This window comes from Falco rusticolus, chromosome 2 (assembly GCF_015220075.1).
Source record: "Falco rusticolus isolate bFalRus1 chromosome 2, bFalRus1.pri, whole genome shotgun sequence".
Classification (NCBI taxonomy): domain Eukaryota; kingdom Metazoa; phylum Chordata; class Aves; order Falconiformes; family Falconidae; genus Falco; species Falco rusticolus.
The window spans coordinates 91962269-91987558 of record NC_051188.1 but is presented as its reverse complement, the minus strand read 5'-3'; the positions used below and the strand labels follow the sequence as shown (position 1 = coordinate 91987558).

The following is a 25290-nucleotide window of genomic DNA, read 5'->3' as shown; positions in this document are numbered from 1 at the left end:
CCGACACCGTGATCTGACCATTGCTGCACTCAGACCGCCATACACACACACATTCACAGAACTCTAATCCCAGTAAATAGCTAGAAAGTTAATACACTTATTCCTCTCCAATTCACCTTAATCCACCCGTTTCTCTGCTTTCAGTTCCTTCCCTTAAACATCTCTAATGTAAATCCTGCGCAATTCTGAACTGCTCCTCCCCCATAATATGCCCCATACCCCCAGGCGTACGAACAACCTCCCCTCAGTCCAAAAGGTGCTCTAGTGTTGGCTCATTTGATGGGTCTCACACCAGGACAGGAAGCTGGGCATGAGACTGTGTCTGCTCCTTTGAGTCCTTAATTTAGGTTCCCTTCAGCCTTTGTGCCGCTGCCCTCGTTAAACACGTGGAAATGAGCCTCTGATGGGCTGATTACCTCTGGGATGGGCCTGGCACTACCTGGGACAAGGTATGAATTTGACTCCCCTTGCCATTGTCTCTCCTTTCTCCTTTGTGTGTGTGCAGACTGGCTTTTATCGGGGGAATATTAGGTTTTGCGATAAAAGATACAACCGGATAGGAACCTGTCTCCTTGCACAGCACTTCCCAGACATCTCTTTTACCTCCTGGTAGGGCTCTTGGCTGGACCTGCAAGGATTGCCCTTCTGTTGCCTTGCTTTAGTATCTCCGTGGTGCTGCTGAACAGCACTTTGGTCCTGGCAGGCTGTCATACAGCAATTTGTTGCCCCAGACCATGAGCAGATCAGGTCCCATCACTATCCTAGATCTTCTTCCAATCCCTCCCCAAACATACTTGCCCCACAGAGGTCCCTGTGCCTCCAGAGGGGAATGTGAGCACACCCAGAGGATATCTGGGCAGGGCAAACTGGCCCTGCTGACCCACCTATCCCCAACCCCAAATTAAAAAAAAGGGAGTTGGCACACAGAGACAAAGAAGGTAGAGGTAGGGCAAAAAGCACAACATTATTAGTATAGGTAGGTGTATTGGGTCTAGCTGAGCCCTGTAGCAGCCCTCATAGTGCTGTGCTTGCATTGGTAGCTAGGAAGGTGCTGATAACCCACCAGGGTTTTGACTACTGCTGGGAAGTGCTTGCACAGCACCAGGGCTGTCTCTCCAACCTTCCCCCCTCACCAGCAGGCTGGGGGTGGGCAAGGGCTTGGAGGGACACAGCTACGGACAGCTGACCCAAAGTGAGCAATGGTATATTCCATACCACATGGTACCCACTCAGATATAAAAGCTAAGAGAAAGGGGTGTGTGTGGGGGGGAGGCTTTTGTTATTTACGACATTTGCCTTCTGGAGCAAGCGCTACGCACTAACACTCAAGTGGCTGAACACTGCTTGCTGATGGGAAGTATAACATCTTTTGTTTTCCAACACTTCCACACATGCAATGTTTTGTGTTGCTTCATTAAACTGCCTTTATATTAACCCAAGAAGTTGTCGGGGTTTTCCCCCATCTTATGTTCTCCCCTCCGTACTGCTGAGGAGTGAGAGTCGCTTGGTGGGCACCTGGCATCCAGCCAAGGTCAACCCACCACTAAATAAGGCTGAAATTTCTATTATTTTGTCCCTCCAGAAGGCCCATAGCGTTTCTGTATGAACTGGGGCCCTGACACCTGATTTTGTACAGTTCTGTGAGGACAACCTTCTGCAGCTGTTACTACCCTTCTGTAGCTGTGTTTCTCCCATTTCGAGGGGTTTGCGAAGAGCCAAGGCCAAACCTTGGCTCCCCACGGTGTGCAAGGTAAGCAGCCATCATTGCACACCAAACCCGGGCCCACGGGTGGCGCGCACAGGAGGCTGCAGTCTGCGAACCGCAGAGCCCGGGCCTGAAGGTACCCCCGGCTTTGCCGTCCCAGAGGCTCGGGTGGCAGCTGGGCAGCCGTCCCTCCTCCTGGGGACGAAGCCGCCTGCACGAAGCCGAGCTCGCCGCCCTCTGCCAGGCCTCGGCTAGCAGGGAGCGCGGCAGGCACCAAACCGCGGCACCGAGGGCGCGCAGCGACAGCCGAGGCACCGCCTGCGATGCGAGAGCCGGCGCCCGGCACGGCACCCCGGCGGCCGCGGCCGCTGCGGCGTCCCGGCGCCTCGGGGAGGGGGCGGCACCGCCTCCGCCCCGCCGGCTCCCGTTCGCCAGGCGCGCCCCGCGCGCAGCCGCACTGCCGCGAAACAGTTGCTCACGCCGGAGAAGCCGCTTCCGTTTCCAACGCCGCATTCCGGCCACACCTGCCTATGCCGGAGCCCCGGCCCGCTCCGCCGCCCTGCCCGCCCGCGAAGGACCCCGCGCCCTGCCGCCGCAGCCCGCCATGTCCGCCGAGGGTAAGGCTGCCGGCCGCGCCCGCCACGCCGCCCCCCGAGGGAGGGCAGGCGGGACGCGGGGAGCCGCCGGAGCGCGGAGAACGCGCCCCCCTCGCCCGCAGCAGCCCCAGCGCTCTGCCGAGCCGGCCAGCCCGTGCTCACCGCGCCCGCCGCTATTCGCCGGTTTCGGCGCGGCCGGCCGTCGCCATTGGCTGTCGCTGCTGCCCGTCGCAGCCGCGTCAGTGGCGGAGGGGGCTCGAGGCTGGCGGGCGGGCGGCGGGGCTGGCAGCGGTAACGATTTCCGCGCGCGGCGCAGGGCCGGCGGGCGGGCAGGGGCGCTGCTCTCCCCACCGGGCACTCCCGGCGGGGCGTACGTGCTCCGGCGGGCTCCCGGGTTGTCCGCGGCGCTGCCTGGGGACGCGCATTGTCGGGGCGCCCCGGCAGCGTCGCTCCTTGCGCAGCCGAGCCAAGGGCAGGGGCTCGGCCGGGCTGGAAGCGGGGCTCTGAGGGAAGTGGCTGCTCGGAGCTGGTAACGCGGCCTTGCCACGGCTCGATTACCTCACGGCGCAGGGCCAGAGGGTGGCAGCGGCAGCTGCGCTGCGTGCGGTGGGGGAAAGCTTTCGCTTTCCTTAGTTTTCAAAGGGTGAGTGAGCGTAGCGGGGGATGTTGGGGAGACTTTGCTGTGGAACGGCGGCCTCGCTCCCGGCAGGTCCTCGGGTGCTGCTGTTACTCAGATGCAGAACCTGGGTACGGGCAGAGCTGAGTAATGCGCCTGAAGTGCCATGCCTAACCCAGCGACCTTTCCGTTCGAAGGCAATGCATAGTGCAGCTTCTGTGTCTTAGAGGTATATGAGCTTCATTTACTTAGGGATCGAAACAGTCACTCCTGTCAGTTACCTGTTTCACCTTGGCCTTCAAAGGGGTAGGTATTGTTTATACAGTCTCACATCTGTTTAAGCTCATTGAGCTTGTCATTGCTGTCACAGACCTCTACCCGCTCCAGAGGTTCCAGTTGTCTCTTGCTCAGATGCCTGATTTCCTTGTGTGACTTCATGGTTCAAGGAGCTTTTCTGGCTAAAAGTACTTTCGGTTTTGGTGTGGTTAGGTTTCAGCCAGTTTACTGTGCAGTTATACAAGTGTCAGCACGAAGTAAAGGGGTAGGATTGAGATGTAGGAGGGTGGGAGCATAACAATCCTAATATACTCCTGATTAAGAAAATGTACAGGGTAGCGTGTTGGGTGTCTGTTCCTTCTCCTTTGCCCTCAATTTTTTTGTCTCCTGGTTGTCTTTGTCTATAACTCAGGAATTTAACAAACACTAAGACTGTTCTGAATTCCTTGGCGATAGAAGAGATGTGCCATTAATGATATTCCTCAGTCAAAAGGTGTAATATGAGCTTAAATCTTATTAAACATAAGGGGCCTCTTTATGAGACTTGTTTTACCTTGAATTTTGATGTTGTTAGCGTCCCAGTAATCCAAATATGAGAGCTAAAGCCCCAGGAAATCTGGTGGCTTTATTCTTATTCTTATTCTGCTTCTCACCATAGTAATTGGTTTCCATTTGCTCAATATATGATCCCATTGTCTTAATCTGTTGCAAATTTAAGTCATGCAGATTCTGACTACAGTCTTCTCAATTAACTATTGTTTCAGTGTTCAGAGACTGTTGACAAGCATTTTATCTCTGGTAGAGTGTTCTGGTATCTCTATGTGACAACCTGTCTAGATTAAGGACAAAATTATCAGAAGTATGTTAAATTCAAAGATGCAACTTTTGGTGGATGGTACCCGTTCTTTCTGAGTGCAGTATTTAAGCATCTTTATAAAATCTACTTCATCTTACACATAGCTTCCATGGCTGTCTGTTGCACATGGGAGTATTGAGATCATATTTGCAGAAATACATAGTGTGTCTAACTGAACTCTTAAAAAATGAAGAACGAACTTTTCACAGAAATCCAGTGTTTAGTGATTTTGCTAGCAGACCCCAGGAATTCTGTAGTAGAGTTTGGGATAGGATTTGTGCTACTTGGTGCTTTCAGTGCTCTCATCTGCCTGCCTTTACCATCCCAAACCTCATGGTTACCTACATTTGTTTCCACAGTAAGCAAGAGCACCAGGTAGTGTCTGATTCTGTGCAAGTCAGTATTCTGTACATGTGGTGTATTCGATTAGCAACCTACTTGGGGAAAGAAAAATAATGTCAGCTTGTCTTCAGACTTTAACTGATGCATCAGATCTGATTGTATTCCTGTGCTTATAGCTTTCATTATCATAGTATGCAGAAATGTGCTTAAAACTGTTACGTCTGCAGTGAGACTGAGTTAATAGGCAAATGATTACTTGAAGCAAGAGTCGAATGATACCACTTCTGAAAGGCTGGTCTCTCTGTGCTCTCCCTTGCGTTAGTTCCTTCTTCTGTGTGTGTTAGCATAAGTGTCAAGCCATAAATAGAGCAGGATCTAGTTGTGGTCCGAGTTAATGCTAGCTAGCTCTCCTTTTGTGACTTTGTTTAGACCCAGGTCTTACCTTAGAAGATACATCTTCCATTATGTATCTTTTATTTTGTTTGGGTGGCTTTGCTTTGCTTGATTTGCCTTGGTATGTAACTTGTAGTTAGTTGTTACAGAGGTTTTTTGGCTTTTATGTTTGTCTTTTTAACTCTGGCTTCGAAAAAGTTTGTTTGGTTTGGGGTTTTTGTTTTTGTGGGGGTTTTTTTTGCTTGCTTGGTTTTAGTATTTCTTGATGTTTAGTATCAGCATCTTACCATCTTCAAATTATTTTGGTGGTCTGTTCATGTGTCTTGTCCCTTGTCTTCCCCCTGCTGTGGTTTTACTTTTCTGCTTAAAAAGCTGTAACAATACAGTAATGTAGCTTCTGATGCAGGGTTAGACATACAGTTGGACGTTTTAGCATGTAAATCGTTGTGAAAGCTGGGCTTAGTAAGTGCCTTTTAAGTTTCTACAAATACCTGCCTACCTGGTGATTTTGAGCAGAAGCAAAGAAGAGCTCCTGGTGAAAGAATTCTAAACAGAGAACATAAACAGCTTTTCAGTTAAAAAGAGCGCCTCCAATCCTGGCTTTCTAATTTGGCCATTTCATATTACTGCTCTGTCTACGACCGTATTTCTGTACAATGCATTTTTTCTGTGAACCTCTACTTTAAATTAGAGCATATCCTCCTGCCTTACTGAAAATAATTCATAGTCTATACTGAATAACCCAGAGCATGCATTGAGTCTGAGAAGGAAATTAATTTGGTAATGTTTTCTAATTTAGATTATTGTCAGGTAAGCGTGCCATTCTGAGAGGGAATAATTCCCCTTCCGTGTATGAGAGCAGCCATGTTCAGTAATGGGTGATGGAAGTTAAAAGCCCTGGGGGTGAGGAGGATCCTGGGCACCTTCTCAGGTTAAAAGTTTTTAGGGACTAGTGCTTGTTGTTGCATTGCCTCTACATCACTGTAGAAGTGTGTTTAATTAGATGTTTTTTGGAAGTGAGGTGTTTTCCCTTTGTGTATTTGCCTGTTAGTTTATGTGTATCCTCCAGTTGTGAGCTGCTTTAGCTACAGACTTTGGAAACACTTTCTGCCCAGAGTCCACTGCACTGAAACTCATATTTTGGAACTTACTTAAGGGAGGGTGGTAGAGGTTATGAAAGACTGAGCTTTGCTTTCAGTATCAACTAGCCATAGAAACTCTCCTGATCTCTGATCATACTGGCCTTCCCCTAATCCAGATGGAGCTGGTTTCTCTTTGCTACATTGCTGGTTCCACATAATTTCCCCCCTTCTATACACCTCTTTTTCTATCTGCTGTAGATTTGAGTGACATACTTGCTGGTCAGGTAGGCTTGATTTGCCAGCCTTATTTCCCGTAGGCCAAAGTGAGGCATGAGATTTGTGGCAAAGACTATGGATCTACAGGTGAATTCTGTGCATTGTAGGGTTGTGCAGGTAATGTACAACTTCCTCGAGTTAGGGATAGAAAGGTGATTGCAGGGCAGCGGAGGCCCACCTGTAAGTAGGGCATTTGTCACGCCATGCAGTAGCCTGGCATACTGTTTGGGGAAATTGGCAGAGAGGATTCTCCTCCCACCTGCTTTGTTGCAGATGCACTTTTCCTGACTCGGTTAACTCTCTCCCAAAGTAGGTAGAATAATGAATAATTGTCAAAAAAAAAAAAAAAAAAAAGGTGCCTGTGAGGCAGTTAAATAATTCAACACATGCAAATAACTCGTTAGCCTGCAGTGAACTTGTTAGCGAACATCACTGATGTGTTTTGATAAAAGTTGTGCCTGAATTAAGTTTATGAGTAGTCCTGTTGTTCATTTCTCTACAGCTAATTAAAACTGGCCAAGAACTGTTCTCTGACTTCTACCATAAGCAGCTAATCCCAGTTTGTGTCCACTAAGCTAAACTTTTTGCAGGGCAACTATGCCCCAGCTAGCTTCTTGGCTTCGTTTACTGCTATAAACGTAGCTGTTAACTGCCTGGCAATTGATGAGTGTTTCTGAACAGACCCTCAGTTTTGTGAAGGCTTTCCTAATCTGCTGACAGCCAAATCCAGACTCTGCTGTATTGTTTCTTCTGAATTAGGTGGAAGTACTGACCAGAGGGAGGACTTTATAACCTATTGAATTCAGCTTCTTTCTCACCTTTTGGTCCCTTGAGAAATCTGAACAGAGGCAAGAGAGCAGGATTTGGAGTGAATTGTTTGCATAAGTGTGAAGAACCAGACCACTGTAACGTTTGTACAGCCCTGATTCATTCCCAAAGCTCAGTCCATCCTGTGCACTGAACAGGGTAGAGATCCTGTGGAAAATACGGCATGTGTTCATATAGTTAGTGTGTTATTATACATGTGTGCTGGCTGAATTTAAATTTTATTTCCTAACTTAGTGCTTAATGGTATGGTTCCTTCCATTAATTTGTTTCATCAATAATGAATTCTGCTCCCCTCCCCCAACATCAGATCTAGCAATAATAGCTATAATACTGTTATTCTGAAACCAGGACACTTGATGCAGTATGTTTAATTGGAAAAAAAATTTATACTGGAGATTTGCCATTGAGTGTTTCTGTACAGTATCTTGTTGGGAGCCAAGGTTTGGTTTGATCTGAATACCAAATACGTATTCAGGATTTGTAGACTGATTTGTTTCAGGTGTATTAAGCATTTTCTATTTAAATTTCAAAATAAATTTAGTATGTCTTGTCATATGCTTGAATATAAATAATGGAGTTCTCAGAAGTCCTTGTTATTGGCTTATAACTGTTCCTGTTGAAGCTGGACACTGTAGGAAGAGTTGGGTACCAAATAGTTCCAGGAATCTTGCCAACTAAGCAATAGAAAGCTGGTTCCCTTCTTAGTGCATGTTAAAACCTCAATGCCTGTGTTTAAAAGTGACTTTGCATTTAGATGCTAAAATGCAACTGGTTTTAAATTAGCCTGTGGTACCATTCAGGTAATGCTAAATGTGATACAGGCAATACAGTTGTCATCTGATACGCACCTGTTTCTGTGTATGCTTATAGACTATGTATCTGTGAACGCTGAGGCTGATGTTGAAGCAGTGATGATTGAGCATGGAGAAGATGGACTGTCCACACAAAGCTGTGTGTCCATGGAACAAAACTCTGAAGTAAATGGTGTTGTCAACCATGTGACTGAACTTGCCCATGGTAATTAATGTTCATTTTTATTGTGATCTAATAGTTAATGGGTAGTTTTAATGCTCTATGTTCAGTGCTGCTGTCTTGAATGCTTTGTGTATTACCCATATCTTTAACATTGCATTGTAAAAGAGGGACCTTTTTAATTATTACTTTAGAGGTCTCTATTAATAGTGACCCTCCTGAAATACTATGATTTAGAAGACAGTTTACTTACAAAGTAAGTATACCTAGGAATGAGTTTGCAAGCAATTTGGAAAACAAATTCCATGGAAGAACCTAACACAAAAGATGAGTTTTTTGGATAAACTGTCCAGTGTTATTTATTGGAGCACTGGGGATGCTGATGTGCAGTGATAGTAAGATAGATGGTTGTTTAGGTGATAAATTATTAGCTGTAAGTAGCCATTGGTGATTGTCTTTAATTCATTGTGTTTATTGTAACGTACACCATGGAAGTCTCTCAGGAATCTTACTCGATTCTTTATTGGCTCAAACAAAAATTAATCCTAGCTCTTACGAGCATTTACTAAGTCCAGTAGCAGTATTACCAAGTTAGCAAGGAAATTAACTGTAACTAAGTGATGGTGCTTACTGGTTTGGTTTGGTTTTTTTATTTGGCCAGTTGACTTTATAGAGAATGTCATCAGTATTTCTCTTGAGCAGCGTCAAGATACATCTCTGTTTCCTAGTGTTGTTAGGTGCTTCTGAGAACCATGAATCTTTTTTGTCTTCTATTTGACAGTATAGTATAGTGTAATTTTTTGTTCATTTAAATCTAAAAACATATTTCAGGGAGGAAGACAGTTTACTTTGGGGATTGTCTCTGTTTGTTTGTTTGTTTTTAAAAAAAAATAATCGTGCCCAAGAAACTGTCATAGCTGCTGACCTTGGTTGCAGGACATGAGTAATTATTTCATTATCAACAAAGGGATCATGATGAGTGAGTATGATTGTGTTTTAAAAGGTAAAATACAACTTTGTCATCTTGGGACTTATATATTCTATTGTTGTACATTGTTAGAATTAGCTATTGTCTTGTTAAAATTGAGTATAGTGAGATGTATGACCAAAACGTGATGTAAGTTTATCTTGAATATAACTGTTGAGCTTAATTCTTTGAACGGAAATTCTGTTTTTATTCAATCACCATCTTAGGCTAGTATCTTGTAGAGCAGTGCCTTTTCTTCACATCTTGTTCTGTCTGTCCAAACTAGTTTCTTCTGCTGTTGTCTCCTGTCTTCTTGCCTACAGATATGTAGCTGGTGGAGCAAGCTCAACATCACTAACATACAGATCTAGGTCTTTTTCTCCCATCTGCTACAGAACACTTCTGTTATGTTTTTACTTAACCATTTATGCCCACAATCTCAATATCACTTTTACAGGCACTTTTTCTTAGGTCATTGTATTTGTGTCTAAATCTAAATTTGGGAAGCTAATCAGAAAGACAATTAGTTTAACGTAAGCGTAAGATGTTTAAAAAGTAATTAACCCAGGGACCTAATGTTTCTCCAGGTGAAGTGACATTCTGGTTTGGCTGCAGAAAGTGTCTGAAGTTTGTGGGACTACATGTACTAGTGCATTAGTCCCGCTGCCCTGCACCCCTTCTGTTTTAAACATGTCCTCTTGCCTGTGTTGGTGTTGGTCCCACGGAATGCTGAGTCTCCCAGGCTCTCGGTTCTGGGGGTGCTTAGTGCTAGGAGACGTGGTGGGGACAGAGGGATGAGGTGGTCTGGTAAAGGAAGCAAACTGGAGCTGGGTGGGACAGTAGGTAGTTTTTAATCTTCACCTAAGAGAGCAAATATTAAGTAATTGCATATGTATTTTTATTACCCAGTTATTGATTGTGATTTCAAAATTAGGTTAAGTAGGCTAATCTAAATCTACCACAGATCTTGGCTAGGTAGTATCTGTCAGCTCTGCTACAACATTTGTCTGGGCTCTTACACAAAGAAAAACATTTTCTAGCTTATGGTACTGAATATATTACTGCTTTTCTGCCCTGCCCCTGGCCCTTCCTTTTTTAGTGCATAAAAGGAAAGTGGTTGTCTTTGCTTTTCAGTATTTCTCTTAGCTTGGCCTTGACCCATTGTATTTTCCCCTTCTTTTACTTCTGAGCTGTTAGTTCTACTTTCCAGGTGGGCCATGAGACGAGTTCCACAGTTCTGCTTAAAAAGTAGTAAGAAGTACCCTTGCCACTTCTCTCATGCATCCCTTTTTACTTGGGTGGAATTTACTTGTAGGCATCATCCCAAATCTGGGTTCTTCACCTGGTGTGCAAGAGCCGCTCCACACACTGCCTGGAGATACTGGTTTATTGCATGTCTGTGCAAAGATGGGTGCTAAGTGGTCATCCGCAAAGCTAGCACACCTACTAACACACAGCAGAGCTTACTATACACTTGGAACAATTGCTTACGATTACGTTTAGTCACACTTAATTCTCATTGGTGTTTACAAGTCTCTCCATTTAAAGGTACATTGTTGGGATTTTTTTACCTTGCAAGATCTGTGGGGAGGGGGCTTTGTTAGTAGGAGGTTTTCTTTGCTCCAGGGTGGATCTTTAAGTATGCTAATTACATAGTTCACACATAGTTCCAGTAATTTGCTGTTGAGTCTTATTAACCATTTGGTTTCCCTTGAGTTTATCTTGTTGTGCCCCAGCTTGACATACCTCTGGTCTGTGTTGCTTCTCCTAAGGCCACGTTTTCTTAACTGTTTATACGGATTTAACTAACTTCCTCTGTTTTTCAAATTCTTTCTTGTTTTTTCACTATAGATATTTACTCCTTTTGTTTTCCCCTCTCTTTTTTAAAAAAGTAAATAATTCTTATAAGTATCCACGAAACTTCCCCATCATACCTTTTCAGCTTGGCCCAAGCTCCTTCACGGTAGATAGTACAGTGGAGACTTGGTGTTGCCTTTGTAAGCCAGCTAAGTTTTTCTCTGTATTTCTTGGAAACCTTCCAACGTCTTGTTTATCTTCTTAAGCTTTATTTGTCTTTTAACATCTTCTCTTATTCAAAAATGTAGGTCTGGCAATTGCATGGGCTTCAAAAGGATTAGGACAGAGCAGTGAGGACCTGTGGTTTTTAACTGTGTGCCAGGCCCACACGTGAAGAGGTGGAGGCGTTTTGTGTACCACTTGTATATAGTTCGTGTTTGGCAGTCCCTGACCTACACTGGCTCAGCAGAGGAGATACCTGGAGCAGATATTTTATGTTGCACAGTGCTCCAGTGGCAAAACTGGAGGGGACCCCCTCAGTGTAGGGAAAGGACAGCTGAGGACTAAACAAATGGGAACTGTTTTACATTGTCGGTGTATTGCCTGAATTTCGGTTAAGTGGTTTTGTTGGGCTTTTGAATTCTGTGACTTTGTACAATTGGACATGGAAATGAGAGCAGAGAATCAACAGTGAAAAGCAAGGCAAATGACCATAAAGGCTGGAGAGAGTTTGGAAGGAAGAATATTAAATTAAATATATAATTTCAGACGTGACTAGTTTGGATTAAGCGTCTAATAATAAGCTAATAAACAAATCAGAAACAACCAAGCAGTTTGAAAGTAAAAGTGTGACTTTATATGGTTTTTGAAGTGAAATATTTAATGCAATGGGAAACCTGCTGGTGCTTTCCTTTCTGTCCACTTTTCCAGGAAGTGAAAGCTTATCAGTGCTAGCTGGAGGAGTAGCATCACAAATGAGCCATTCTACAAGTATGCAGACAGGAAATACTCACAGCCCTGAAGAAATGGATGTTGTTTTTTCGCATAATAAAAGAAAACGACTTGCCCCTGCTGAAGTGGGACAGAATGTGGTATGTTTTGCCAAATGGTAGCCCTTTGTTTTGAGGCCAGTTTCAATGTTACCGGGGATGTCCTTTTTCCTTCACTTCTGTATGCTCATTTGATGATAATCCCGGTGAAGAAGTGTGAGTAGGGTGTCCATGTAGTGCATGGAAGCCTCTAGCAAGTGTAAAACCTCATTGTGCTGGATACTGTACGTGTGTATAACAACAACTGCTTTATAGCAGAGAGAGCAACTTACACAAATTTCCCATGTATAGGTGCTCTTACTTTTTCAGTTGCGGTTTAACTCGGGCTAGTAACTAAGCCCCACACAGCTGCTCACTTACTCTCCGTGGTGGGATGGGGAAGAGAATTGGAGGGATAAAAGTGAGATCGTGGGTTGAGATAAGGACAGTTTAACAGGTAAAGCAAAACCTGTGCATGCAAAGCAAAAGGAGAACAAAGGATTCATTCACTGCGTCCCATGGGCAGGCAGTTACTCAGCCATCTCCAGGAAAGCCGGGCTCCATCGCATGTAACCCTTACTTGGGAAGAGAAATGCCATCATTCCGAATGTTTCCCCCTCCTTCCCCCAGCTTTATATACTGAGCATGACGTTCTGTGATATGGAATATCCCTCTGGCTAGTTCAGGTCAGCTGTCCCAGCTGTGTCCCCTCCCAATTTCTTGTGCCCCTCCAGTCCTCTGGCTGGCAGGGCCTGAGAAACTGGCTTATATAACTTGACTTAGTATAAACATTACTCAGCAACAACTAAATAACATCAGTATTTTATCAACATTATTCTCACACAAAATCCAAAACACAGCAGTGCACCAGCTACTGAGAAGAAAATTAACTCTATCTCAGCCAAAACCAGGACATCCGTAAAAATCTCTGTGCAATTTAGGATGATAAGACTTAATCCTTGAATAAGGATTTGCCTCCACAAACACTTGTATCCATAGACTACACATTTTAACTTGAGGCAGCCTGAAACACAGTTCATGTCACTGTATTTAATTCTGAAATTCCAACAGTCGGGATGTCTTTAATGCTATAAAAGCAGTTCCACTCTGTTTAATTCTGCCTGTTGTAACAAAACAAAACACCACAAAACAAACAGTCCCACACCCCAAACCTTCCTTTTTCAAAATAAGACCTAATTCAATGTGACTTAATGTAAAGAAACACACAAACAACAACCAAAAAACCCTCAAAACCCAACAATGCCTAAACCCCCCCAAAAAACCACCAACCCCCCCCCGTAAACAGCAGCAGACTCGCGTAATCTGTGATGTCTGGTGGACAGGAACTGTGCCAATCCAGTAAAAGGAAAATGCCAGAATTGTCCAGGTGGTGGCACTGTTGATTCCTGTCTAAAAGCAGTTTTCAAGCTGTAAGGAAATTACGTCTTTTGGACGTTTTTACAGATTCTGCGTATAGTTATACCCATTGAAGTAAATACACTTTTTTTTTCTAAATTAATTTATTTAAATTAGTGTAAAAATCTACACGGAGTCTCATAATTACATAACCTTGGCTATATAGTACATTTATAGTTTGATGAGAAAGTTCTGGAACAACCAAATAAAAATGCATATTATTATATAAATTTGCAAGAGGTTCATGTTAAACCAGAATAAGGTTCTCTTAATAACAAAAGCAAGGTGAGTATTTATGTGCCCATGATTAGGTCATATGAATGAGATGACTATGTTACGTCTCAATTTCTTGGGCCCTTTTCTAACCAGGGGAGGGAATGCAACTACAAGTGAAAGTGCCCAGGTTGGATTCCTAGCAGGTTCTCCCTGTAGTTTATATATTTAATTCTTTCATTATTCAAAATATTAAAAGTTCTTTATGTTATCTTCCAGATGAGAACCGGGGAAGGAGAATATGAAGACAGTGTCATTTATGAGTATGAACCGGACTATGAATGTGTAAGTTAATTTTCTTTTGTTTCACTGACTTTGAAAAGCTGCTTTTGGGGTGCATGTTTTGGGGCAGACTTAAATGACACATGAGGTTTGAAGTTGGGATTTATTGGTTTAATGTGGTATCCTAAGATTGTTTATATATTATTAGCTTACACTTTTTTTTAATTATTATTATTTTAATGTAAAAGGGGAGTATTTTATCTGAAGCTTCCTATGCTGGAGATCAGCAGAAGACTCTTACGGAGGTCCTCAGTTATTGCCAGGTATTTTTTTTTTTCTTTATCTCTGAAATGGTATTTTAAAAATTTCAGTTAAATTTCAGGAAGATTTGCATTCTATATTTAATGACCTATGATTTAATCCGTTCCAGTTCTATTTGTTAGTTGCCAACTTCAATATTTTTAATGAAAAAATAATATTCTACTTAATATTTTCTGAAATTTTCATGCTGTCTGGCAAGAATACTTCTCAAATATTAAGCTTTAATACAAAATGTGAAGTCTAGTGATTTTTTGGGAGGGGCTTCACAGCAATGGGAAGAATCTGACTGTCATACGCACCCAGCTTTTGAGAGTACATGAGCCTTGCAAAAGTGTGCCAACATCCTGGTAGTGTTGTTTTGGCGAGTTCTTTCCTTTTGAGTTCTGAAGAAGTAGCTGGCAAGATTGAAAACAACTGCACTGAAAATTAAAAGCATCCTGTATTTATTCAGGTAAGTGCATATGTGACTCTGGAGTCACAGTACTCTATAGAATGAAAGACATTCAGGCCATGCTTTAGGGAGGATAATTTGTGAGTAGCTTGTAGCCAGGTATTAATGTCTTGTAAGTCTCCTTAAGCATATATTCAGCAATGCTGTGGAAGAAAATTGGCTAAGATTGTGTGACTAACATTCTTGCCGCTAGTCTGGGAATGTGTGCTGTAGCAAGTAGCACTAGTAGGAAGCTATAGCCTCTTTTGCTGCCTACTAGCCCCCTTCCATCTCCTTCACCCCACTGTTATCGCCTCCTCCCAGTAAATCTGCCCTGGGGCTCCATGAAGCCTTTTAGCAATGCCTGTAGTGTCCACACTGATCTAAGGTCTTGTAGCGCTTACTTGAGATATTTCAAAATTTTGGGAAAATGTATAGATTCTTTTATCAAAGGGTATGTATTTTTTAAAAAAGATGGCTATCTTATTGGAACCTAACTGTTGGTTTTATTAAAATCAAAGATAATTTAAAATTCTATCTACTAAAAATCCGTCTAGCAATTTTTTTTTCAGAGCCATATCTATTTTTAAAAATTTCTCTGTCTAGTTCTGCTGTAGATCAACAAAAGAAATTGCTATAGTTAAAGATGCATTTCCTCCTTGTAACTCGTACAGTAATCATGGAATGGTTTGGGTTACAAGGGACTTTAAAGATCACCTAGTTCCATGCCCCCTGCCACGGGCAGGGACACCTTCCACTAGACCAGGTTGTTCAAAGCCCCATCCAGCCTGGCCTTGAACACTTCTAGGCCTTGTGTGTTTTTTGCAGTAATAGGTGATTGCATGCGCCTGATTATGTACTTTCAAGCTGGCAGTGTCCTCTCAATACTATAATAATCTGTTACCTAATTCCTTTATACTGTTATGGCACAAAGTGTATGTCTCAATTGCTGAGTTGCTGAATCCTGGAAACACTGAGGAAAGAACTTTCTGTATTGCGCGGTAACTTATAGTAATAAATGATGGACTTTGAGTGCTTTGATTTATGTGGCTTTTATGTCTGAAAATGTGGGCCTTTACAAAAATAGTTTTTAAAAGTTTGTACCTGATTGTTTTAGTAAGGCAACATGACTTTTTAAGATCTGAAGGAAAACTTGACTTTGGGGATTGACTGAAGATCAGACACTTCCAATAAAATAAGTAGGTTTTTTCAGATTCTTTCTCTTTTGTTCTATGGTTTTAAAAATGTGGGTGCAATTGATTTCAATGCCATGTTTGTTCTGAAGGGCATGGCTGAGTTGATTTTTCCATACGTCACTTATACCTCATTTTCACAGAATCGCAGGATAGTTGAGATTGGAAGGAACTTCTGGAAGTCATCTTGTCTAATCCCCATAGTCAAATAGGGCCACCTAGAGCCAGTTGCCCAGGACCATGTCCTGATTGCTTTTGAGTATCTCCAAGAAGGGAGTCTTTACAACCTCCCTGGGCAACCTGTGCCAGAGCTCAGTCACCTTCACAGTGGAAAAGGGTCTCCTGATGTTCAGCGGGAACCTCCTGTGTTTCAGTTTGTGGCCATTGTCTCTGATCCTGCCACTGAGCATCTCTGAAAAGAACCTGGCTTTGTCCTCTGTGCATCCTCCTTTCAGGTATTTATATACATTGGTGAGATTCATCCTTGAGTTTTCTCCTGTCCAGCTTGAACACTCCCAGCTCCCTCAGTCTTTCTCCGTAGGGGAGATGCTCCCAGCCCTTCAGCCCTTCATGGTCCTTTGCTGGACGCTGTCTAGTATGTCCATGTCTTTGTTGTACTGGGGAGCCCAGAGCTGGAGCCAGCATTCCAGGGGTGGCCTCAGGAGTGCTGAGGAGAGGAGAAGGATCACCTCCCTCGACCTGCTGGCAATACTTTGCCTGATGCAGCCCAGGGTACTATTAGCCACCTTTTGTGGCAAGGGCTCATTGCTGGCTCACATTCACCTTAGTAACCACCAGGTCAGCCCAGGTCCTTTTCTGCCAAGCTGCTTTCCAGCTGGGTACCCCCAGCATATATTGGTGCTTAGAGTTGTTCCTCCCCAGGTGCAGGGCTTTACACTTTTCCTTGTTGAACTACATGAGGTTCCTGTCAGCCCATTTCTCCTGTCTATTGACGTCCCTCTGGATGGCAGCATGACCCTCTGGTGTATGAGCCACTCCTGCTGGTCTTCTGCAGACTTGCTCAGGATATGCTCTGCCCATCATATAGATCATTAATGAAGATATTAAACAGGAATGGACCCAGTATTGACCCCTGGGGTGCTCCACTAGTTACTGGCCTTCATCTAGACTTTGGGCTGCTGATCACTGCTATGGGTCTGGCCATTCATCCAGTTTCCAATCCACCTCACTGCTCATCCAATCTGTACATGAGCAGCATGTCTGTGAGGGTCTTATGGGAGACAGTGTCAAAGGCCTTCCTCAAATGCAGGTAGACAATATCCACTGTTCTGCTCTCATCTACCAGGCTAGTCAATTAATTGTAGAAAGTTACCAGGTTGGTCAGTCATGAGTTCCCCTTGGTGAAGTCATCCTGTGACTACTCCTGGTGGTGTTCTTGTCATTCATGTATGTGGAGGTGGTTTCCAGGATAGCTGCCTCATCACCTTCTCAGGGATGGAGGTGAGCTGAGGCTGACTGGCCTGAAGTTCCCTGGGTTGTTCTTGGCCTCCTTCAGGATGAGAATAACATCTGCTTTCATCCAGCTTTTGGGCACTTCTCCCATTCGTCATGATCAATCAAAGGTTATCAGGACTGGTCTCACAATGACATCAGCCAGCTCCCTCAGCACTTGTAGGAGCAGCCCATCAGGCCACTTGTCCAGTTTGCTTAAGTGTTCCCTCACCAGACTCTTTTCCACCCAGTGTATTATTCATTACTCCAACCTTTCCCCTGGTCTCTGGGACCTGGGATTCTGAAACACCAGTCTTGCTAATAAAGACTGAGGCAAAGGTGGCGTTGAATCCCTCAGCCTTTACTGTGTCCCCCATCTCATTCAGCAGTGGGCCTACATTTTCCCTGGTCTTGCTTTTGTCACCTGTGTAGTTACAGAAGCCCTTCTTGGTTTTGACAGTCCTGACAACATTCAATTCCAGTTGGGACTTTTACTTTACAAATAGTATTTTTCTAAATATATTTCCCATTGGTGATAGAGATATTGGTATTTCAGTGGCTGCCTATAAGCCTTTTACCTGTGTACTTGGAAACTTACTATGACTTAAAATAGTACATCATAATACCTAACCTGCCTTAGAGCTTGTCAGTAGCTTTTCAATGTAAAATAAAACAGACCAAATAGGTAAGAATAAAACATCTGTTGGAAGCAGGAATAACAGCCTTTAAGTGCCAGCCGCATTAAAGTCACAAGAGTAAGCCTCTCTGAGAATTCTTTTTACTGTGATATTTACCATTGTTATTTGCATTTTGTATCTAAGTTGATATTTAATATGCTTATAGAATGTATAGATTTATCTACAGATCTTACCCACTTTTAGGGAGGGAATTTTGCTGTTAACCCAATTTAAATCTGAAGCAATCGAGAAAGTTCTTATGAAACAATACTGTTTTCACTCTTGCATTTGTTGTCAGGCCATGTATGATGCCATTCAGAAATTGGATAAAAAATTTGACCTGCTTCATCAGAAGGTCTCAGAAATGGAGCATACTCGTGTAAAGCCACTGTTGCTCAAACCTGTGAGTACTGAAGACCCAAGACACTTATTTTTCCTTTAATCTCTCATTTCCTCTGATGCTTATTTATAAAAAACCCTCTCCTTTCATTGAGATTAAAATTAGTAGACTTAAAATCCATTTCAATTAAATTATTCTGGATTTTTTACTATACTCCAGTTTCAGTCTCCTGTGTTGTTATTGATCAGTGGTCACAGAATGGTAGTGGCCCCCATCAGTCAGGGTGCTGTGATATTTCTGTTCATTCCAACACAAATAGAAACTGAATTATGCAGGTTATGTCTTTAACTTTGGGTATCTTGGTGTTGCTGCTTTACAAGATGTGGGGTACTGTCCAGCTGGTTTTTGCAGTTAGAAAAGAGTTTATGCATCACTCACACAGGCTGGTTCAATTGACAGACTGATTTTTACAGTGTTGTCACATCCATTACAGTATAGAATTGTATTTTTTTAATAAACTACCTCTTTTTCAAAATTTTTAAGGAGGTTTGATATCGAGTACATGCTACTACCCATTTTGTTCCTGTGTGGTCAATCCAGTGTTAACTAAGGAGACAGAATATTGGTACTTTTAACAGTGATCTTCAAAAGGGAAACATAACAGATGATTGTCGAAGAAGGTTGTAAAATCCATTATGACCTTTTTTTGTGAACAGTACCGTGGAGCTTTTAATGTGGTAGAGGTGTTCAAGACATCAGTAAGGTCGTTTGCTCTAGGGATGGATAAAAACAATGACATTCTTGTGCTTGTCAGTTATCGATAGGATACTATATTTTAGCAAATACAATCTGCCAACCATTTCCTTAGGTTCTGCTAGCACTTTGTCTTTAAAGCCATCAGGAATGATGTATATTTTTTAATAGCTATATTATTGTTGTTATCTGTGATGGGCTAAGTATATAAAGAAAGGGTGGTGGTAAAGATACTATTTTTTTTTACCAGATCAGCTTCCATAGATGGAGAAAAGGACAAGCTTTCAGGCACATAAGCCTTTCTTCAGGTCACAGATTTTTGAAGTTTAAAAAGGTGGAAAACAATCAGATTTCTGTAAACAAACAAACAAAAACCCAACCAAAATAAAACACAAAGAGGAAAAACAAAGCAAACAGACAAAAAACCCAACCCAAACCCATGCGTCAGCTACATTTGGTAGCTCCTGCTCTGTGACTTGTCTTTTGAACCAGAATGAATGCTTTAGGGTGCATGTGTTTCTTAATAAAAGTACTCCAGGTGGTGGGAAGTGTAGCCCATCTCTCAGTTTTATCTGTCTTAGTCTCTTTGGAATCTTCAGTTGTAGACGAGATGTGAATGTTTAATGTTTTCAGCTTGCAACTAAAGAATGAAGATGCAGTCAGGAGAGAGCAAATTGGTTTTTTTCTTGTTTAAAAGAAAGGTATCATGGCAGTGGAGACATCCCTTGAGAATTCAGCAGATTGGGTCAATGGCTGACAAATTTAAATTTTTATCTTGCCTATTATTTTTTTTAGAGAGCTTTTTTAAAGAGCCTTGACAAAGCTGCCTTTCTTATTATATCTTTCTCTGGCTTTTTAGAAAACAATTGTGTCAACACCCTGGATGGAAAAAACTTGAGAAACGTGGAAGCTGATCTGATAAGCTCTTAGTGTGGGAACTACAAGTGAGAATAAAAGAAAGTAGAGGGAAGGCTAAAAAGTAATAGCACTGGCTTATTGATAGTGACTACTTCAATGAAGATTCTGTTGCCAACAGCAAAATGACTAAAATCTAGTCTTCCTGGTTTGCAATTTAAAAAAAAAAAAAAAAAGCAGCAATGTCTAATTTAACCTTTTCATTGTTTTCTGAATCACATTTGCAGAAACCAGTTGGATTTATGTACAGAAGTTCCAGTCATTTGCCCCAAGGAAAAATAAGAGTACAAAAATCCGTGGAAGGCGAATCAAGTGTTCATCTTCCTTCACCATGCCAGGGAAGGCATAGCCCAGTCATAAAAGTTGCTTTACAAAATGGCCATGTTCATGTCGATTCCACAGTAAAACATGTTCAGCAGAGTCTTCAGCTTGAATCACAGCAGCCTGTTCATAGGCAGAGCCCACCACTCCCCACTATAGTTTCTGCATGTTCGTTGCATTCATCATACACAGGAACAAACAGGATACCTGACCTTTCTCCGCAACCAAATCTTCTAGCCAGCGTCATGGAAAGTACTGTCACCACTGCATCTTCACCAGTGGCATCATCATCAATGCCAGCACCATCTGAGACCAGATTGGGAAATAATGCTGCTGTGGTGAACTACAAAAATGCACATGGGAGTGTGAATGTTAGTAAAGAACTACCGTCTTCTTCAGTCTGCATCAATCCTAGCTTTGGTGAGTTCCTTTGTAATAAATACTTGGAAAGGAAGGCTAAAAAAATGCTGCTAGTATAAAAAATATGCCTAAAGAAATCTCTTTATCATTATTTAGCAAAAAATAAAGGAGACTAACTGGCTGCCTTACAAGCGTTTCTGTAGTGGAATACTGTTTCAAACTCTTGAAACAAAGGTCATAGGAGTGTTTAACATGACAGGGATGACTTGAAAACATCTGCAGTGTGTATGCAACTGTATAGAGTACCACAGGCCTTTTGATTTACAGTGCTTTGGGTTCTTTTAAGACTAGGCCCTCTTTCTCTCTTGATACACTTGATGTAACCAATTTTTAACCTGTGTACATGTCACAGGTAAGGTATACATGCTATGCATATGTTTAAAAAGACAAAAGAGTCTGATTACGGTAAAGCTAAGTGAGGCTTATGCTGGTATACATGTGTTGCATTTAAGAAGGCAACTTACCTGATTGTGTGAGGGAAATACCTGTTTCCTTCTTGTGGAGGATTTTATCTGTGAAAAATGCTTTGTATTCTCAGATTCTCCGTTACTTGGTTTCTTTCAAAATACTTAATTCCACACAAAATTAAGAACTCCATAGATCATTGCATTATAATACTCAAGCACAGATAAAATGGCACCATGTTTTAAAAAATAATGCATTACTTTCTAAAGTATTAATGTCCTGAGTTATGTGGAAGGCTTAGCTATGAGGGTTTGGTTGCATTTGGTCTAAAAAATAAGTTCATACAGCTGAAATGCTGTGCAAATAGTAGGTGAAATACTTAAATACATACCTATGAATCTGTAAAAAGTGTGTAAGTTACCAGTACTATGTGTGAATATACTGTTCTTCATGGGTCATTGTCTTGAAAACATAAATGGTATCTGCATGTGTGTAAGATAGGCCAGTGCGAACATTTATATTCTTGCAGGTCTAATGTCTTTTCTTGGGTGTTCCTATTTCAGTTAGTTATGTTGGTAGTTAACATGAAACAAAAAGATATTTCTGTTACCAAGTTAAAGCTGCTTTTGTGAGAGCAAAAATAAGTAATGCATAGTAGAATTAGCTGTAGTAGAGAACACATACCAAGAGTACCATAGAGGTCAAGAGAAAGAATTTGGAAACGAATTTTTTAGCAACTTGCTTGGCTTTTTTTACTTATTTTTCTTTAAATGTTTTTGTTTTACAAAAGAGTTTGTTGGTGACCCAACAAGAAATGTTACAATTCCTGGGAACTATTTGATGAAGGCTCGGCAAAAGAGTAAACCAAAGTATGCAGCACGCTACTTAGTTAATGTCATGTTCCCCAAGGAAACGTTAGTGCGTAGCGTTATGGGAGTAAGTGCACAAGGGCGCAGAACACTGGATCCAAACAAAATTGCTGCAATAAGAGGTATGCAACCTTTCAAAATGCACAGATTTACTTCTTTAATACTTAACAAAGTTTTTAACTTAAAAGGAGTCCTTTTCTGTATGTTTCTGCCAATCATTGTCTAGCAGCTGGTGAACTGATAAATGCGGTAGTGTATGTGCTCTGCTCTGCCGTGTCTTTTTGTTTTGAAATCCCTCCTTTGTAACTCTGTGTTCATTTTTCTTCAATGTGAATAAAACAATTCTGATTTCTTCTAGTTTTGTGTACTTCATGTTCATCGGTCATGCTGACTGTTTCTAAATTTTTCATTAGAACTTACTTTGTATTTGTGTGTGGCATGGGTTTTGTGGTTTTTTGGTTGCTGTTGTTTGGTTCAGTTTGATTTGTTTGTGAGTTGTTGTTTGGTGTTTTTTTTTTTATGGCCATGGTTTACTTGGAATGAACATTAACTCCTGTTTCTTACATAGTCTTCTCTTTCTCTTAAGTTCACTTTTCTTGTTTGTTTGAGAAATGGTGAAATGGGGAAAGCATTTTTTTTAAAATGTCAATGCCATTTACAGATCCCATGGCACATATGTGTGAACTTACACATCTCCTTCCTGTTTAAAAGGCCAGAGATTATTTAAGCCATGTGAAGTAGTTGCAGCATCAGCATTACTGTGTCTCAGTTTTTTGTGGGGCTTCTGTTGGGTTTGTGGGGTTTGATTTTGTTTTTGTTAAAGTTAGTATGATAAATCACACCCTTCCCCTAATTCTACCAGAAAATGCTTAATAATAAAAGCATTGTTCATAGCACCTCAAAAAAGTGTCACTGCACAACTTAAATTGTAGCACTGCTTAGCTTCGAAACCTGTTTACTGTCTCTTTTAATTAAAGCTGCAAATCTGAAGGTTCTAAATGGAGAACAGTAATGGATTTAGGTCTCTCTTCCTAAATTAGAATACTTCTAACTACCACTTTTTCTCAGAAAGCCTAAAAAAATTTCTGTTTTATACACAGAATTTCTTGCAATTAGCTTTCCAAGGTATGATTTGAGAGAGAATGGAAGACACTGGAAAACCTGTATCACACATGTCAATGCTATGATCCGCTATTTACGCTCTGGAACAAAACCAAACCCGGTAAGTTGTCTCAAGGTGATAATTCATTAAGTACAAAGTTTATGCTTCTTTCCCAAATTAATTATTTGAACTGCTCATAATATGAGTGCTTTAATTGGAAATACCTTGGGTTCTGTCTTCCCGTTGCTCAGTGTAGGCCTGCTGACTGCAGCACTAGTGCCATATGGGGAATACTGGAAGCACAGTCCTTTATTTTGCTCTGCCTCTTCCTGCTTCTGTGTCCAGCATTCAGTTAAGAGATGTATAAGCATAGGGTACTAAAAGGAAAGCACTGCAAATGTTGCACAGAAGTCGTGTCAATTTTGATTGCAAGCTTAAACATGTAGCTGCTAGCACTGTTTTCACAGGCTTCCCTTCAGATATATCCAGCCATGTATTTCGACTTTATATTGACTGAAACATCACTCCCAAAGCACCTGTAGCTCCATTTACCTCTGCTTCTAAAAAGATTTGTGCAGATCTGTGAATATTTAGTATCTGTTTCACCTGTGGTTTTCATGATTGAAATTCAGGAGTAACTATATTGTAAATATCTGGAATCTTAATTTATACTAAATGGGAAATTAACTGGAATGCTAATTAGAAAGCTGATAGGTTTCTCCCAGTGCATGTGCTAACCTCATTTAATGTTTCAGGAGACAGCTGAAGAGAAAGTGGCTGATGCTCCAGATACATCTCATTGTGCAGATTTAAATTATAATGAAGATAGTGAAGGCAGTTCTCAAAAAATGACCAGCTCCATGACTGACACATGGCAGAATTCAGGATTTGATAAGTTCCCAGAAACTTCCTACGCATTTTCGGGCAAGAAACCACAGTCTTTTGAACCTATGGGTAAACTAAGAAATTTTCATCTTCTGGATATGTGTATTACACTTTAAATGGTCAAGGAGAGGCAGAAGGTGCTACTGTAGGTGAAATTGTGTAGTAAAGGGATTTGCTGAACTATGTGACCCTTCCTCTTAAGGCAGTCACTTGATGTGTGTGTATATAGTAACTCTTCATGGGAGCAAACGAGAACATTATCTGGCTAACAGAACGTGTGTTTGCATCTAGCAATGTCCCATAATGCATATCCACTGTAAAGCCGGAATGTTCTGCTCTAAGATTCTGTACAGTTTCTCTGAATAATTATTTTTCAAATACTGTTTCACAGTTGCCCTGCAGTTCTGTTTGGGTTTTTTTTTTTTAATTTGGTAGATATTCTACCTTAGTGGAGTAAGCCAGCTCAGAATAGAAATTGAATGGTACTGCAATTTCAGAAAAGCACACCTTTCTGTAAAACTGACGATTTAGGGCAATAAAAATCTTAAAGCAGCCTTTATACCTTTTTTTAATAAAAATGCACAGTATACAAATGCATTGGAAAAAATTCCATGTACAGCATGTGATGCCTCTATAGAACTTCAAAGAAAATGAGCTGAGGTTAGTTGCCCTTGGAAATAAATTATTTGATTAGAATCACATTGGGGTTCAATCAGATCTGTTCCTGTATCCAGGATTTGTTAGTCTGATCCAACAGACCTCCCAATTTACTAATTTTGGTATTTTTTATTTTAATGTTTGCAGTGGAGTCAGGTTGAAGTAGTTGGAAAACAGAGTGAATGTTTTTTAGTTTCCACTTACAAAATTTAAGCACTGTTAAAACAGCACAATTTTTATTTACATAAGTAACTGGAATAGCAGCATCTTTTCACCTGGGATGGAAACAATTTAGCAATCCTTAATAATGCAGCTTAGGTTGCTAGCACTGTTGAAAGCCCATCAGAAGTGCTGTTACATTGTTGTAAAACAGGGGTTTTTGGCTACTTGGGACATTTGTCTGCAATATGTTGCATTTTAGTATTAGCTGTAGGGTTATGGGTTTGCTCTGGTCTTTCCAAGCAAGTACAGTAGTTTCAGGGAGAACTTCTTGTGTCCTACTTTTAGTGTGATACAGCCACTTTGAAGCATGGTTGGTATTGGATAAATAAAATCTCTCTCTTTCTGATGTCATTTTTAGAACTCATTGGGAGTCCGTGGCGCAACGTTCAGTTGCCATTCTCAGTCATTTATATAGCTAAGGGGAAGTCTCGGCCAGAGTTGTCGGCTCGCTACCTAATTCGCCATATGTTCACGGAAGATGTGCTGGTAAAAAGCAATGTATATGGCAATCTTGAGCGTGGCATGAGCCCACTGGACTGCAACAGAATTAATGCTCTCAGAGGTAAGTAAGAAAATCTCTGTTCAGATGGTAATGCGTGGAAATTAACAAGAGTGATAAAAGTTCTATCCTATCAACAAACGACGAAGCTTAAGAAATAAGTCTGTGAAACTGTTCTGACCGG

General features: G+C 41.7%; 1 protein-coding gene across 1 annotated transcript in view; it reads left to right on the top strand.

Moving 5' to 3' along the window:
* The first annotated feature begins 1772 nt into the window (after positions 1-1772).
* The window catches only part of BEND2 (BEN domain containing 2), a 33831-nt gene continuing 10313 nt past the window's right edge, over positions 1773-25290 (top strand). Inside the window, exons 1-11 of the mRNA XM_037377275.1 lie at positions 1773-2322; positions 7841-7987; positions 11637-11797; positions 13643-13708; positions 13894-13968; positions 18017-18121; positions 19954-20467; positions 21663-21863; positions 22842-22963; positions 23599-23797; positions 24966-25169. Of these exons, the coding sequence (XP_037233172.1) occupies positions 2310-2322; positions 7841-7987; positions 11637-11797; positions 13643-13708; positions 13894-13968; positions 18017-18121; positions 19954-20467; positions 21663-21863; positions 22842-22963; positions 23599-23797; positions 24966-25169 (1807 nt within the window). The 5' untranslated portion in view covers positions 1773-2309. The remainder of the gene's footprint in view (positions 2323-7840; positions 7988-11636; positions 11798-13642; positions 13709-13893; positions 13969-18016; positions 18122-19953; positions 20468-21662; positions 21864-22841; positions 22964-23598; positions 23798-24965; positions 25170-25290) is intronic.